The sequence below is a fragment of the Erythrolamprus reginae genome, chromosome 2, assembly GCF_031021105.1.
Source record: "Erythrolamprus reginae isolate rEryReg1 chromosome 2, rEryReg1.hap1, whole genome shotgun sequence".
In the NCBI taxonomy this organism is placed as follows: domain Eukaryota; kingdom Metazoa; phylum Chordata; class Lepidosauria; order Squamata; family Dipsadidae; genus Erythrolamprus; species Erythrolamprus reginae.
Genome location: NC_091951.1, coordinates 52,502,590 through 52,518,716, shown reverse-complemented (window position 1 = coordinate 52,518,716; position 16,127 = coordinate 52,502,590). Strand labels below are relative to the sequence as shown.

Sequence of the window (16,127 nt, the reverse complement as noted above, 5' to 3'; positions counted from 1 at the left end):
TGCTGAATTTCTATGCAACAATAGCAACAATAACCTCACAGTTCTGCTATGGTCAGAGCTGACTTTGACTGGCTAGCACATGACTCTGGGATAGGAATCGAGCTTTATTTTTAATTTTTTAAAAAATAATGTTTATTAAATATTAACATTAAAAGGAGAAAACAAACATAACAAACATAAAAGGGGAAATGGTATGATACATAATTAGTGTTGGGCGAACCAAACCTGCAAAGTTCGGGTTTGTGCCGAACTTTGCAGTGTTCGGCATGTCGAACCCGAACCTGAACTTTTTTCAAAGTTCGGGTAAAGTTCAGGTTCAGGTTTGGCAGAACACCATGAAACGCCACTGCCCAGGAGGAGAATATGGAATCCCATCATGGTATTTCCCACCTCCTTTTGCTTGAGGCGCTGCAAGCAAAAGGAGGTGGGAAATCCCACGAAGGGATTCCGGGGGTGGGGCTTTGACGTCACGGAGACTACTTCCTGGGCAGCCGAAATGGGGAGGAAGGAGTCTCTGTGATGTCAAAGCCCCGCCCCCAGAATCCCTTCGTGGGATTTCCCACCTCCTTTTGCTTGCAGCACTGATGCGGCATCCTTTTCTGTAAAAATAAAAGGAAGCAAAAGGAGGTGGGGAATTCCCCACCTCCTTGTTTATTTTTACAGAAAAGAACGCCGCAGCAACTTGCTGCAAGCAAAAGTTCGGGTTCGGTGAACTCACCCGAACTTCACGGCAAAGTTCGGGTGAGTTCGCCGAACCCGAATTTCGTTGGGTTTGCCCAACACTATACATAATATGAAGTAATAATATACTGTATAATCTTGAGTGTATATGAGCTAAATACAATATCAGATATGGAAATTATAAAGTAAAAGTATAATATGTATTATAAAATAATAATAGTAATATATAATCTCAAGTATATATGTGCAGAATACAGTATCAAATGTAAGAAATATAAAGTAATAGAATAGGGAGGAAAAGAAGATAGAGGGGGAGATAGAAAAAGAGGTAAAGAAAGAGAGAGAGAAAGGGTGTCCGCAATTTAGCTGACACTTCGGAATTGTACGACTTTAGGGTGCAAAGGAGTAGTAGGAGTATGTATGTCCATGACTTATTTATAAGAGTAAGGAGGTGTAGTTAGTATGGGTTCATAAAAATCTATGGGACTCAAGCATTATAAGTATTTGTATCTGAACAAAGTGAGCAGAGATTCATATTGCAGGTTTTCACAACTTTGATGCTACGTGAAGATTTTCCCCTTCTCCTTTTTTCAGTAAACAAGAATTAAATAAAACAAGCAGGTCAGCTCAGAATTAGTGATGGGCAAACTGAACCCGCACAATTAGGGTCCGTACTGAATTTTGCGGTGTTCAGTATGCTGAACACAAACCCAAAATTTTTTGAAACTTCGAGCAAAGTTTGGGGTCGCGTTCAGCGTTCGGAGCTTTGATGTCACCGGCAGGTTGCTAAGGACGCCAAGGTGATCACTTCCTGGATTCCATGGAATCCAGGAAGTGATCACCTTGGCATCCTTAGCAACCTGCCGGTATACATGACGTCAAAGCTCCGCCCCCAGAATCTCTTGGTGGGATTCCCTATTCGGGTTCAGGTTTGGTTCGGGTTCGGATGAATTTTGTGTAAAGTTCATCCGAACTTGCCGAACCCGAACACTGTTGGGTTCGCCCATCACTACTCAGAATGCATTCTTAACTTATCTAAACTTTTCTTAATATGTAGGAGAAATCAAGACAAGTCATTAAAGGCCTCAAAGTAAGCATTGCCCACAAATGTCTATTAGAGAATTCAATTCAGTATGTACAAATGCTGTCAATAATATATTCTTGTTTTGTTTTGTTTTGTTTTACTTTGCTTTCCATCCCAGGAGCGTAAATTTCCTAAATTTGTGTCCAAAGAAATGGAAAACATGTTCATTGAAGAGCTGAAGTCATCGGTCAATTTACTCATGGCAAACCTGGAAAGCATGCCAGTGTCCAAAGGGGGCTCCGAGTTCAAGTTACAAAAACTGAAACGCAGCCACAACACTTCCATCATTGACATGGGAGAGGAGAATGAAAACCAGCTCTCCAAATCGGATGTTGTGCTATCTTTCTCTCTGGAGGTAACATCTAGTTTTCATCAAATAATTAGAAAGATGTATTGTAAAAATAACCTTTGTATAATTTGGGTAACATAAATGTAATTTTAAAGCAGCTCAGTGATTGATGTCTTGGCAATCAGAACTTAAAAAGGAATCGCAACATTTTTATATTTTTAGTATTTGGGTTGTAAGCAATATAGACTGATAACTTATCCTCGGTCCATCTGTAAACCCTGAACTAAGCTTCCACCGTGTTTAACCATTGCATGGATTTTTAATATTAAAAATGGTAAATGGATAGCATGGTTAGGTCCCACAGAGTTGGCCTTCTCCAGGTCCCGTCAACCAGACAATGTCATTTGGCAGGGCCTAGGGGAAGAGCCTTCTCTGTGGGGGCCCTGGCCCTCTGGAATCAGCTCCCCCCAGAGATTCGTACTGCCTCCATCCTTCTCGCCTTCCGCAAGAGTCTTAAGACTCACCTATGTCACCAGGCCTGGGGCAATTAGATCTAGAACCCCTGACCAATAAATGTGATGCATGGTGTGATTGGATTGTCCGATTGAGTGATACATAGGGTTTTTAGCTGTAGTTTTTTAATGTATTAGATTTGTTTTGTATGCCTTGTTTCTGTATTTATTCTGTGAGCCGCCCCGAGTTTTTGGAGAAGGGCGGCATACAAATCTAATTAATGATAATAATAATAATAATAATAATAATAATAATAATAACAACAACAACAATAATGGTCTAGGAACACATGCAGGGGGAAAGAGACACTGAGGAAGTGGTAGATTTTTAGATGCTTTCCTCAAAACATTATAACTTGTGCTTTAGTGGAATTCACACACACTCTCTCTCTCTCTTTCTTTCTTTCTCTCTTTCTTTCTCTCTCCTTCAACCTCCCTCCTTTAGGTTGTCATCATGGAAGTTCAGGGTCTCAAATCCTTAGCACCCAACAGGATTGTTTATTGCACTATGGAAGTGGAAGGAGGGGAAAAACTACAGACTGACCAGGCTGAGGCATCCAAACCAACGTAAGTGTCCGTCTTCGCCTCCATCACATTTCCTCTTTTATTTCAGACATGTACCTGGCAATCTAAGGAGCAAGGCCCCTGGATGCCCACAAGGTAACTTGGGTGACCACAGCCATCCCACTATTGCTACCCTGGGGTATCAGCTAGTGCTAGACCCTGACCTCCACTGGGCATATTTTATTTATTATTTGTTGAAAAAATTTATATGGCTTGTCCAACTCACTCACTACAACTTTCTGGAAATACGTTGGAATAAGTGAAGAGTAGTGATGGGCGAACCGAACCCACACAATTCGGTTTTATTTTTACGTGAAAGGACCGCCCTTTGCTTGCAGCACCGCTGCGGTGTCCTTTTTCATAAAAATAACAATGTTTATATTTACGTGAAGACCTCCCTGTGAAGGAGCTGGGGAATCCCTCCCACGAAGAGAATCCAGGAAGTGATTACCTTGGCGTCCTTAGCAACCTGCCGGTGACATCAATGCTCCGCCTCCGGAATCTCTTCGTTAGAAGGATTCCCTGTTCGGGTTCGGGTTTGAGTTTGGGTTCGGCCGAATTTTGCGTAAAGTTCATCCGTACTTGCCGGACCCGATCACCGTTGGGTTCGCCCATCACTATTGAAGAGTGGTGCCCTTAGCCAGATTCATACCCTGGAGACTTTCTGGTTCTTCTTTGAAGACATTTTGTTTCCCACCCAAGAAGTGTCTTCAGCTCTGATTTCCATATAAATCTTTCTATTCCTCACTATCCAGTCAGAGTTGAAGAAGCTCCTTGGATGAGAAGTGAAATGTCTTCAAAGAAAGAAAATCAAGTCCATTTGCCTTTTGAAAAAGCACCTTTGGTAAAACCATGACCTGGATGACTGAGAATCTCCATAGACACAATCACCTTTTGATATTTTTGTCTAACAGGCAAGCAACTAAAGAGATATTTACACAATTTGACTCTAATACTAAAAATATATCCTACACATTCTTAATTCTGAATGAGCAAATAAGGAACTGCCATCTTTTCATTTGGAAAGAAAGGAGAGTGATTGAGTGTGGTTCACACATCGTGCTAGGCAGTGATGGGCTACCAAAATTTTTACTACCACATTGTGGGCATGGCTTATGCATTTGGTGCTCTGGGATAGAGCTCCATTTTCGCTACCCCACTGCGTTCTCCCCCGTCCGGGCAGTAGCCCACCCCTGATTATCTACTATATAAAGTGTACGTACATGCACGCACAGCTCTTCTAAAATTATACACATTTAAACTCATTTACTGCGATAGGAAAAACATACCCAGAGCCCCGGAGGGAAAAAAAGAAAAAGAAAACCAACATTTTGCTACTGGTACTGCGTATCTGACCTTACCCATAGGAGCCCATCACTGGTGCTAGGCCTAGTTTATTTCTGATAGATTACTGAATAAATCACAGTGGCTGATTCACAAAATGTGATAAGCTATAAACCATGTTTATAAACCAGACCTGTTGGTCTCCTACAATTTATTAAACAATAAAGCAGGATTTATAAAGCTCAGTGAGCGAGCTCATAGAATACCACACCACACTCCAACGTGCTTATTGTGTGGCTTAACAAAATGTGCACATCCATCTTAAATGTGCTGTAACTCTTTTGGTCTAGAAATAACTATTTCAAACTTCAGTCAATTTTGTTTATAGCCCAAAACAAGATACAAATGCAATCTAAACTTGGTATTAGACATAAAAATTTAGCAAGTAAAATAATTAATAAGCATTACGTAATACACTTAAAAACCCAATTTAATGATATGTTATTAAAAACATTTATAAAGAAAAAAACTATTGTATTGCGAATGTTATAAGAATCCTCGACAAGAAGTTATCTAGTCTATTTTAAAATCTAAACAAGGAAAATATACAGTACATCTATATACAAATTTTACTTGCAGGTGAAAATCCTGCAGTAGCAGCAGCAACAGCTAGATTTTTGACTGTGGCTATAAATAAGTACCCCTAACCTCTTTAAATCTTCCGGCCAATCCAGTTTGCCATAAACACAATAATTGTTGTTTCTAGCCTAGTCATTTTTTTCTACTTCAGTCAGAGATGGTTTCCTCCTGGTTCGGACCAGTTTGCCCAAACTAGTAATGAGCCACTGATGACATCACAATGATGTTACCAAGCCACATTGGTCGGTGCTGGTCTGTGAGTGCCACCATCTTTTTATATATATATATTTTCTTCTGCACATGCGCAGAAGCTGAGTTTCCAGCACTGCACATGCGTCGCCATTTTGTTTTGGGCTTTTTTAAAAATTATTTTGGGGGGGAGGTTTGCAATTTGCGGCACAGAAGGAAGCGAAGCAGCAGCGAGGTAAGTTGGAACCCACCCCTGACTTCAGTGTCAGATTTTGCTGCTCTTCACCCCCACACATTAAGCAACATAGAAACATAGAAGACTGACGGCAGAAAAAGACCTCATGGTCCATCTAGTCTGCCCTTATACTATTTCCTGTATTTCATCTTAGGATGGATATGTGTTTATCCCAGGCATGTTTAAATTCGGTTACTGTGGATTTACCAACCACGTCTGCTGGAAGTTTGTTCCAAGGATCTACTACTCTTTCAGTAAAATAATATTTTCTCATGTTGCCTTTGATCTTTCCCCCAACTAACTTCAGATTGTGTCCCCTTGTTCTTGTGTTCACTTTCCTATTAAAAACACTTCCCTCCTGAACCTTATTTAACCCTTTAACATATTTAAATGTTTCGATCATGTCCCCCCTTTTCCTTCTGTCCTCCAGACTATACAGATTGAGTTCATTAAGTCTTTCCTGATACGTTTTATGCTTAAGACCTTCCACCATTCTTGTAGCCCGTCTTTGGACCCGTTCAATTTTGTCAATATCTTTTTGTAGGTGAGGTCTCCAGAACTGAACACAGTACTCCAAATGTGGTCTCACCAGCGCTCTATATAAGGGGATCACAATCTCCCTCTTCCTGCTTGTTATACCTCTATCTATGCAGCCAAGCATCCTACTTGCTTTTCCTACCGCCCGACCACACTGCTCACCCATTTTGAGACTGTCAGAAATCACTACCCCTAAATCCTTCTCTTCTGAAGTTTTTGCTAACACAGAACTGCCAATGCAATACTCAGATTGAGGATTCCTTTTCCCCAAGTGCATTATTTTACATTTGGAAACATTAACATAATAAAGAATAATTTTGAAGTCTTCGGGTAAATCCCAGCTATAATTTCTCCTGCACACCAATAATCTGTTTAGACAAGAGTTAGTAACAGTGGTGGGTTGCTCCCGGTTCGGTCTGGTTCTTAGAACCAGTAGCGCTGGCAGCAGGAGGCTCCACCCACCCGCCGGAACACTCCACCCACCCACTACACTTTTGTGCATGCGCAGAAGCTTCTGCCCATGCATGGACACAAACCAGTGGCAGATTGTTTGACAACCCACCACTGATTAGTAAGCTCCTAGTGCAGTGATGGCGAACCTATGACACGGGTGCCACAGGTGACACACGGAGACGTATCTGCTGGCACACGAGATGTCACTCTATCTCAGTTCCAATGTACATGTGTATGCTGGCCAGCTGATTTTTGGCTCACACAGAGACTCTGGACGGGCATTTTTGCCTTCCAGAGAGCCTCTGGGGGTATGGGGGAGGGCATTTTTACTCTCCCCTGGCTGCAGGGAAGCCTTTGGAGGGAGACACACAAGCCTACTGGGGCCACCAGAAGTTGGGAAACAGTCCATTTCCAGCCTCCAGAAGCACCCAAGGGAAGAAAGGCTTGCCATCACTGTCTTAGTGCCTTCTGCCCCACTGAAATGTGAAAACATGTGAAATATAGGTTGACCGTGAGTCTTTATTCTTTTAAAGTTTGTTCTGAGGAAAAAATAATTATACAAGAAAGATTCAATGTTCCTGTGCTGACAATTCAGCTTGCCTAATATATTATTGTACGATAATCTTGATTTGGTTTTAAATGTAAAATTAAGTCAACTGTATTCTTGGCAGCATTTAATTGTTAATTAATTGTTTGAATGGGAAATGTTCAAATATGCCAGTTTAATAGATTTAGTAATTATATGTTGAGTAAAGACATTTTGTTTTAACTGAATTCTACAAATCAAACCTGCGGTAGACTTTCAGATTTCAGATAAAATTGTCCTATGTTCCAGAATCCGTTAAATGTATCTGGTATTGTTATGAGAAATAGGAGGAAAGGGATTCAATGGGATTATATTTTAAAGTGAACTAGCTAATTCAGTCTTCCATCTGAAATGAAAATCAATTATTCTTTAATATTTGGACTCTTAAAGCTTTGGTTAGGCAGTCTTCCAATTAAAATGTATACAGAAAGTATATATTGGTAAAAAGCAATAGACCTTAGATGATGGAATAGAAAATATGTGTACATTACACAACAGTGCATATACTGTGCAATGGTATACAGGTAGTCCCCAGGTTACGTCGTCCCCAACGTATGACGTTTCGTCATTACGGACAGCTTCAAAGCCACCGCCTCCATTCGGGTGAAGGGATCTCCGCGGTGGGCGATGGCTTCAGAGACCACGTGGAGACCCCCTCGCCCGAACGGAGGCAGCGGCGGCTTCAAGGGACCAACAGCTGGTCCTTCTGAGCGCTGCATTGCTGCAGCCCCCAAGGCTGCCGCTGCCGCCGCCTCCATTCAGGCAAGGGGATCTCCGTGGTGGGCAGCCTCGGAGGCTACAGCAATGCAGCGCTGAGAAGGACTGGCTGTTGGTCCCTTGAAGCCGGTCCTTCTTGGCGCTGCATTGCTGTAGCCTCCAAGGCCGCATAGATCCCCTTGCCTGAACGTTCAGCAGGAGGCTTCGCCAGCTGTTGGTTCCTTAAAGAAGCCACACACACCCCGCCACCGTGTAAATCAGAATATTTGTGTAAATTGGAATATTCTGACTTACACCAAACTCGTCTTACGAAGGGCCGTGGAACGGATCCCCGTCATAGGTCGGGGGCTACCTGTATACACATAATCCACATAGATTATCTTTCAATTTCATATAAATGAGCCAAACGTCCATTTATAAACATGAAAAATGGAGTGGAATCTAATACAACAATTTGATCCATCCCTAATTTGGCATGGTGTGCCTCATTGCTATGTCTCTGGTTATATTTTATTTGTTAAATATTCAGGAGGTTGAAGAGGTTGTTATAATTTTTGTGTGCACATGTGATTTATGGTAAGTCTTGCTTTCCCAAACTCACCTTGGAGTGTGCAAAAGGCACAGTGTGCCATCTAATGCAATCTAGGATTACCATACATCTGGGTCCCTCTCCCCCTTCTCCACATCTCCTCTCTTTAATCTTTAAGTGCTCCATCTGCCTGGGAATTCAAAGTATCATAAAACATCTGGGATTCTGCAGAATGAAAAGGCATGAGGATGTGGTTTCTCCCATTCCTTAGAAAGGCAAATAGAGGCTCGGAGCTTCAACGGGAGTCTGGCATGGTTGATTTGCATGGCATTTATACTTTCCAGAGAGAAAATAGAGATTTCTTTTGGGATTGGAAGGAAAGGGTGTTTCATAAGAGTTTTGGTTTTGGTTTTGAAACACAAGTAAGCCCATGGTTGACTGGTTTGGATATACAGATTTAGCAACTGTTCAAAGTGACAACAGCACTTTGAGCCTTGGTGCAGTGTTTAGAGTGCAGTACTGCAAGCTACCTCTGCTGATCACCAGCTGCCAGCAGTTTGGCAGATCAAATCTCAGTAAGCTCAGGCTTGACTCAGCCTTCCATCCTTCCAAGGTCGGTAAAATGAGGACCCAGATTATTGAGGGAAATATGCTGACTCTCTGTAAACCGCATAGAGAGCTGTAAATCACTGTGAAGTGGTATATAAGTCTAAAAGCTAAATGCTAAAGAGGGGACTTAAGATCTGTCTTCACATTTTCAACCATGACAATATCTCGGTAATCGTGGTTATTAAGATTCTGGCACTTGGCAATTGGTGTGTGTTTACGACCATTTCAATGTCTATGAGTCACATGTGTCAACTCTCAAAACTTTCCAGAGTTGCTATAGGCCAGTCTGCACTTTGGATCGTCTGTTGATGATGATGATGATTATTATTATTATTATTATTATTATTATTATTATTATTATTATTAACCATGTGATTTAATGGACAACCAGGGTAATTCATTTTAGCCATACTAAAAAAAAAAGGTAATAAAATATGCTGACTTAATATGCTGACCCACTTAACAACCACCTTGCCTGGTAATAGATGTTCTTATCTCGATTGTAATCGTAAGTCGAGGACAACCTACAGGTTGTGATTTTGAGCTTAGGAGAAAAACTATTTCCACAGCGTCAAATACAACTGCCACTTTATTATCTGGATTATTTTTTTTCAGTTTGTGCTTTAAATCCAATTGTGGTAGCTTTTGTTTATTATATAGATTTTTTTTTTTGCTTCACTTTAGATTCTTCCCTCAGCTTCAGTTCCTAATAACTTGTTCCTGGTATCCTGATGTTTCACTGGCATTGCCGCTGGTGTCTTTGGAGGCAGAGTGTGCTACCTCGTAATGTACTTTTTGGCAGCTGTAGCTGACTGTGCTTTTGTACTTGTACCTGGCAAGCCGCTGCTATAGAATCAATCACCCAGCAAGGCTGATAACAGATTTCCTTACCTGTCTTGTACTTGGAATAAGTGTAAACGATTCACTCATCATCCCAAACCATATAGCCATGCTCTCTTTTTCTTCTTCATACTGGATATGCGCCACCCAAATGACTTCTTCTGTTTTGTCTTTCATTTCTAAACTTCATTTCTAAATCTCAGCCTGGCTTTCTTGCCCTTGGGGGGAAAAAAGTAGAACTGGAATTCCCTAAGTCAGGGGTAGGCAAAGTTGGCTCTTCTATGACATGTGAACTTCAACTCCCAGAATTCCTGAGCCAAACATGCCAGCTGACATTGGAACATCATCTTTCGGCTGTGGCGAGGGGGGCGTTTGCCCAGGTTCGCCTGGTGCACCAGTTGCGGCCCTATTTGGACAGGGAGTCACTGCTCACAGTCACTCATGCCCTCATCACCTCGAGGTTCGATTACTGCAACGCTCTCTACATGGGGCTACCTTTGAAAAGTGTTCAGAAACTTCAGATCATGCAGAATGCGGCTGCGAGAGCCATCGTGGGGTTTCCTAGATTCGCCCACGTTTCTGCAACACTCTGTGGCCTGCACTGGCTGCCGATCGGTTTCCGGTTACAATTCAAAGTGTTGGTAATGACCTTTAAAGCCCTACATGGCATTGGGCCAGAATACATCCGGAACCGCCTTCTACCGCACGAATCCCAGCGGCCGATAAGGCCCCACAGGGTTGGCCTCCTCTGGGTTCTGTTGACCAAACAATGTCGTTTGGCGGCCCCAGGGGAAGAGCCTTCTCTCTGGTGGCCCCGGCCCTCTGGAACCAACTCCCCCCAGAGATTAGAACTGCCCCCACCCTCCTTGTCTTTTGCAAATTACTTAAGACCCACCTTTGTCGCCAGGCATGGGGGAGTTAAGTTATCCTTTCCCCCTAGGCTATTACAAGTTATGCATGGTATGTTTGTTTGTGTGTATGTTTGGTTTTTTTATTTATTTATTTATATTTATTTATTACTTAGATTTGTATGCCACCCCTCTCCGAAGACTCGGGGCGGCTCACAACACGTGGAAACAAATCATAAATAATCTGACAATTTAAAATATTAAAGATTTAAAAAAGACCCCATATACTAACAGACATACACACAAGCATACCATACATAAATTAGACATGCCCAGGGGAAGATGTTTCAGTTCCCCCATGCCTGACAGCAAAGGTGGGTTTTAAGGAGTTTACGGAAGGGTTTTTTAGTTGTTTTTATTAATTGGATTGTTCATGTTGTTTTACCACTGTTGTTAGCCGCCCCGAGTCTGCGGAGAGGAGCGGCATACAAATCCAATAAAAATAATAATAATAAAATAATAATAATAATAATAATAATAATAATAATAGTAGTAGTAATAATAATAATAATAATAATAATAATAATAATAATAATAATAATAACTTTGCCTACCCCTGACCTAGGTAGCTAACCTGAAAGCAAAAATTGGGATAGTTGTCTGATTCCAGTCCATGATTAAATTGCCCCCCAATATCTGAGTTGGATAGCAGTGTTGTATGTTACTTTTTCTTCAGTGGTGGGTTGCTGCCAGTTCGGACCGGTTCTTTAGAACTGGTAGCAGAAAATTGCTGCCGTTCAGCGAAACGGCAGTGATGATTGATGGTCCGCACTCCTGAATAGGTCCCTTGGCCTACACTGCAGCCAGTAATGGGCTGCAGCCGGAACAGTCAGGTGCACGGTCTCAGTTGGAAAAATGGAAATGCGCACACATCTCCACATTCCCGACATGTGCATACACATGTCCATTCAAGATTCAGCTTCTGAATCTTTGCAGGGAGCAAAATATCACACAAGGATGCTCACGTGAGATTTTATTTACTTATTTATTTATTTATTGGATTTGTATGCCGCCCCTCTCCGCAGACTCGGGGCAGCTAACAACAATGCTAAAAAACAACATGTAACAATCCAATTTAATAAAACAACTAAAAACCCTTATTATAAAAACCAAACATACACACACACAAACATACCATACATAACTTGTAATGGCCTAGGGGAAGGAATATCCTAACTCCCCCATGCCTGGCGACAAAGGTGGGTCTTGAGTAATTTGTGAGAGACAAGGAGGGTGGGGGCCGTTCTAATCTCTGGGGGGAGTTGATTCCAGAGGGCTGGGGCCGCCACAGAGAAGGCTCTTCCCCTGGGGCCCGCCAAATGACATTGTTTGGTCGACGGGACCCAAAGAAGGCCAACTCTGTGGGAGCTTATCAGCCGCTGGGATTCGTGTGGTAGAAGGCGGTTCCGGATGTATTCTGGCCCAATGCCAATTCTCACCATTTTTTGCTTCCACGCATGCGGAAATCGCCGATAATCGGTGAAATCTCACACGTGCAGGCATCCTTATGTGGGATTTCTCTTCCTGTGCATGCGCAGAAGCTGAATCTCATGCCGCACGTCGGATGCACACACACCTGCACCCGTCAATAGTAGATCACCAGTAGCGGCTGCAAAGGGCAGCCCTTCCCTGACCGCGACTTACAAAAAAGAGCCCTCTGTGTATGCGCAAAGGCTTCTGTGCATGCACAGAGGGTCATTTCCGTGAAGTGATGCTCACCTCTGTTGCTATGTAGGGAAGTTAAGTGGAACCCTTTCTTACTTTTCTTGCCTTTTCTTTTATATGCGAAAGGTTCCAAAATAATAGTAGTAGTAGCAGCAGCAGCAGCAGCAATAGCAATAGCAATAGCAATAGCAATAGCAATAGTAATAGTAATAGTAATAGTAATAGAAACATAGAAACATAGAAGTCTGACGGCAGAAAAAGACCTCATGGTCCATCTAGTCTGCCCTTATACTATTTTCTGTATTTTATCTTACAATGGATATATGTTTATCCCAGGCATGTTTAAATTCAGTTACTGTGGATTTACCAACCACGTCTGCTGGAAGTTTGTTCCAAGGATCTACTACTCTTTCAGGAAAATAATATTTTCTCATGTTGCTTTTGATCTTTCCCCCAACTAACTTCAGATTGTGTCCCCTTGTTCTTGTGTTCATTTGCCTATTAAAAACACTTCCCTCCTGGACCTTATTTAACCCTTTAATATATTTAAATGTTTCGATCATGTCCCCCCCTTTTCCTTCTGTCCTCCAGACTATACAGATTGAGTTCATTAAGTCTTTCCTGATACGTTTTATGCTTAAGACCTTCCACCATTCTTGTAGCCCGTCTTTGGACCCGTTCAATTTTGTCAATATCTTTTTGTAGGTGAGGTCTCCAGAACTGAACACAGTATTCCAAATGTGGTCTCACCAGCATTCTATATAGCGGGATCATAATCTCCCTCTTCCTGCTTGTTATACCTCTAGCTATGCAGCCAAGCATCCTACTTGCTTTCCCTACTGCCTGACTGCACTGTTCACCGATTTTGAGACTGTCAGAAACCACTACCCCTAAATCCTTCTCTTCTGAAGTATTTGCTAACACAGAACTGCCAATACAATACTCAGATTGAGGATTCCTTTTCCCCAAGTGCATTATTTTACATTTGGAAACATTAAACTGCAGTTTCCATTGCTTTGACCATTTATCTAGTAAAGCTAAATCATTTACCATATTACAGACGCCTCCAGGAATATCAACCCTATTGCACACTTTAGAGTCATCGGCAAATAGGCAAACCTTCCCTACCAAACCTTCCCCTATGTCATGAATAATAGTAATTCATTAGATTTGTATGCCGCCCCTCTACGGAGACTCGGAGCAGCTCACAACAATCACAACAATATACAAATCCAATATTTAAAATGAAACAAAACATTTAAAAAACCCATCATTAAGAACCATTCAATACAATCATACCATTCATAAAACTATATGTGCTTAGGTGTATGTCAGTTACCCCATGCCTGGCGACAAAGGTGGGTCTTAAGTAACTTACGAAAGGCAAGCAGGGTGGGGACAGTTCTGATCTCCAGGGGGAGTTGATTCCAGAGGGCCAGGGCCACTACAGAGAAGGCTCTTCCCCTGGAGCCCACCAGATGACATTGCTTAGTCAACAGGACACGGAGAAGGCCAACTCTGTGGGACCTTATCGGTCGCTGGGATTTGTGTAAAACATTGTAAGTAAAGTAAAACATTGTAAGTAAAGTAAAACATTGCAAGTCAGGCTTTCAAGGCCTGTCTTTGCTTGAAAATCTCCGATTTGCTTTGCTGTTCCGTTGCCAAACAACTGCTTCCCCTTTTCTGTAATTTTCTCCTTCCTCCTAATTTTCCACTAAAATCTTATCTTCATATTGCTTAAGCTCACGACATTGTACTCTGCCCCCTGGTGTCAGAGAGAAAAAGTTGTATTATATTAGTAATATCTTCATCAATGTTGCTGACATTATAAGTCATATTATTCTCTTTGGTGTACTTGGGGCTCCATTCCAAAGACTCTCCTCATTCGCTCTCTTCCGTCCAAGAAATTGAGGAATGTGCTCGTGCTTTCTTTCAGCAGGCTAAGCAACTTTCCTCCAAGGCTTGATTTTATATTGTTACTACCTTCCTTGTCCTCCCTTAATCCCAGATCGATTTGTCTGGATCTCTCTTAAATTGCAAAAATCAGATATGGACCCCAGCAGAGTGATTTCTGAGTCGTTCAGAATGACATTAACATATTAATTTTTTTAACCTGGAAAGTGGAATTCTATCATTCTATCGAAAATTGTATTTGCCTCCCTTTTTATTAAGGCTGTGTCGCCCTGTTGATTCATGTGAAAAATATGATCAAAATACTAAAAAATAAAGAAAGCAGATGAAAAATATAATTATTTTAAACATTAGATTTGTTCATATTGTCTTTTTACTGTTATTAGCAGCCCCAAGTCTACAGAGAGGGGCGGCATACAAATCTAATAAATGAATGAATGAATGAATGAATGAATGAATGAATGAATGAATAAATAAATAACTGTTAAAAAGTTAACACTGGGTTGGAGTAAGCAATCAATAGACTTGTAATAATCAATCAATAGACTTGGAGTAAAATAAATCTTTTCATTTGCTTTCTTTCTTTGTTTTTTAGTATTTTGATCATATTTTTCAGGTGAATCAACTGGGGGACACAGCTTTAATATAAAGATCACATCATCAGGACATTATGGGGATGAAAGTTATAGAACCCAAGTGATCCATTTTTCATTGTTAAAAAAAGCAATGCTTGACACCTGTATGGTGTTTCTTTATAAGTCTGCTGAATCTGAAATTGAAAGTGCTTCAACCCAGTAATATTTCAAACTGGTTGTTTATGTTGACCCCTTAGGCCAATGTTTCTCAAACTTGGCATCTTCTTGATGTGTGGACTTCAACTCCTAGAATTCCTCAGCCAGTTGCTAGGTAGAGAATTCTGGGAGTTTAAATCTCCCATCTTAAAATTATCAAGTTTGAGAAACTGTGCCATAACCTGAGAAAAACCTTAGAGTCAGTTTGAACATTATCTTTTCTTTTTAATAGGATTAATAATCCTTTGCATCTTATATAGAGTCCTTCAGTGCACACATTTTACTTATGCTTCACCCATTTATTTCAAAAGTGACCATAAATTGCATGGTAAAAGCAAAGGAATACAAATATAATTGCAAGGTCTCACTTTACTTGAATGGAGAGACAGGTAGGACTATCAGGTTTGACCTACAAACTCTGAAAAACCACTAGGAGGCAGCAAAAGGCCCCCAAAAATAGTAATGGGTGCTGCCACCTAGTGATCGTCTGAAGTTGTGCAGCTGAGATATAATAAGCCTATTCCTAAAACCATGTTGATGTGCCTTGTCTATTCATCTAGCTCTAAGGCACTTGTTACATAGAAAGATAGAAAGATAGAAAGATAGAAAGATAGAAAGATAGAAAGATAGAAAGATAGAAAGATAGAAAGATAGAAAGATAGAAAGATAGAAAGATAGAAAGATAGAAAGATAGAAAGATAGAAAGATAGAAAGATAGAAACATAGAAACATAGAAACATAGAAACATAGAAACATAGAAACATAGAAACATAGAAACATAGAAACATAGAAGACTGGCGGCAGAAAAAGACCTCATGATCCATCTAGTCTGCCCTTATACTATTTCCTGTATTTTATCTTAGGATGGTTATATGTTTATCCCAGGCATGTTTAAATTCAGTTACTGTGGATTTGCCAACCACGTCTGCTGGGAGTTTGTTCCAAGGATCTACTACTCTTTCAGTAAAATAATATTTTCTCACATTGCTTTTGATCTTTCCCCCAACTAATTCATCTCCCAGACACTTCTTACACAACCCCATAAATCAGGCCTGAATGATCTTGGCTGATGCTCATTGGTCATCCAGATTTTAACAGCAATGA

The 16,127-nt window shown here is 41.1% G+C and overlaps 1 protein-coding gene across 3 annotated transcripts in view; it reads left to right on the top strand.

Moving 5' to 3' along the window:
* CADPS (calcium dependent secretion activator) overlaps positions 1-16,127 on the top strand; it is a 526,173-nt gene that overhangs the window by 246,481 nt on the left and 263,565 nt on the right. For all 3 annotated transcript variants that reach the window (XM_070738156.1, XM_070738154.1, XM_070738155.1), the window contains exons 5-6: positions 1,884-2,120; positions 3,012-3,133. In XM_070738156.1, coding sequence (XP_070594257.1) covers positions 1,884-2,120; positions 3,012-3,133 — 359 coding nt within the window. The remainder of the gene's footprint in view (positions 1-1,883; positions 2,121-3,011; positions 3,134-16,127) is intronic.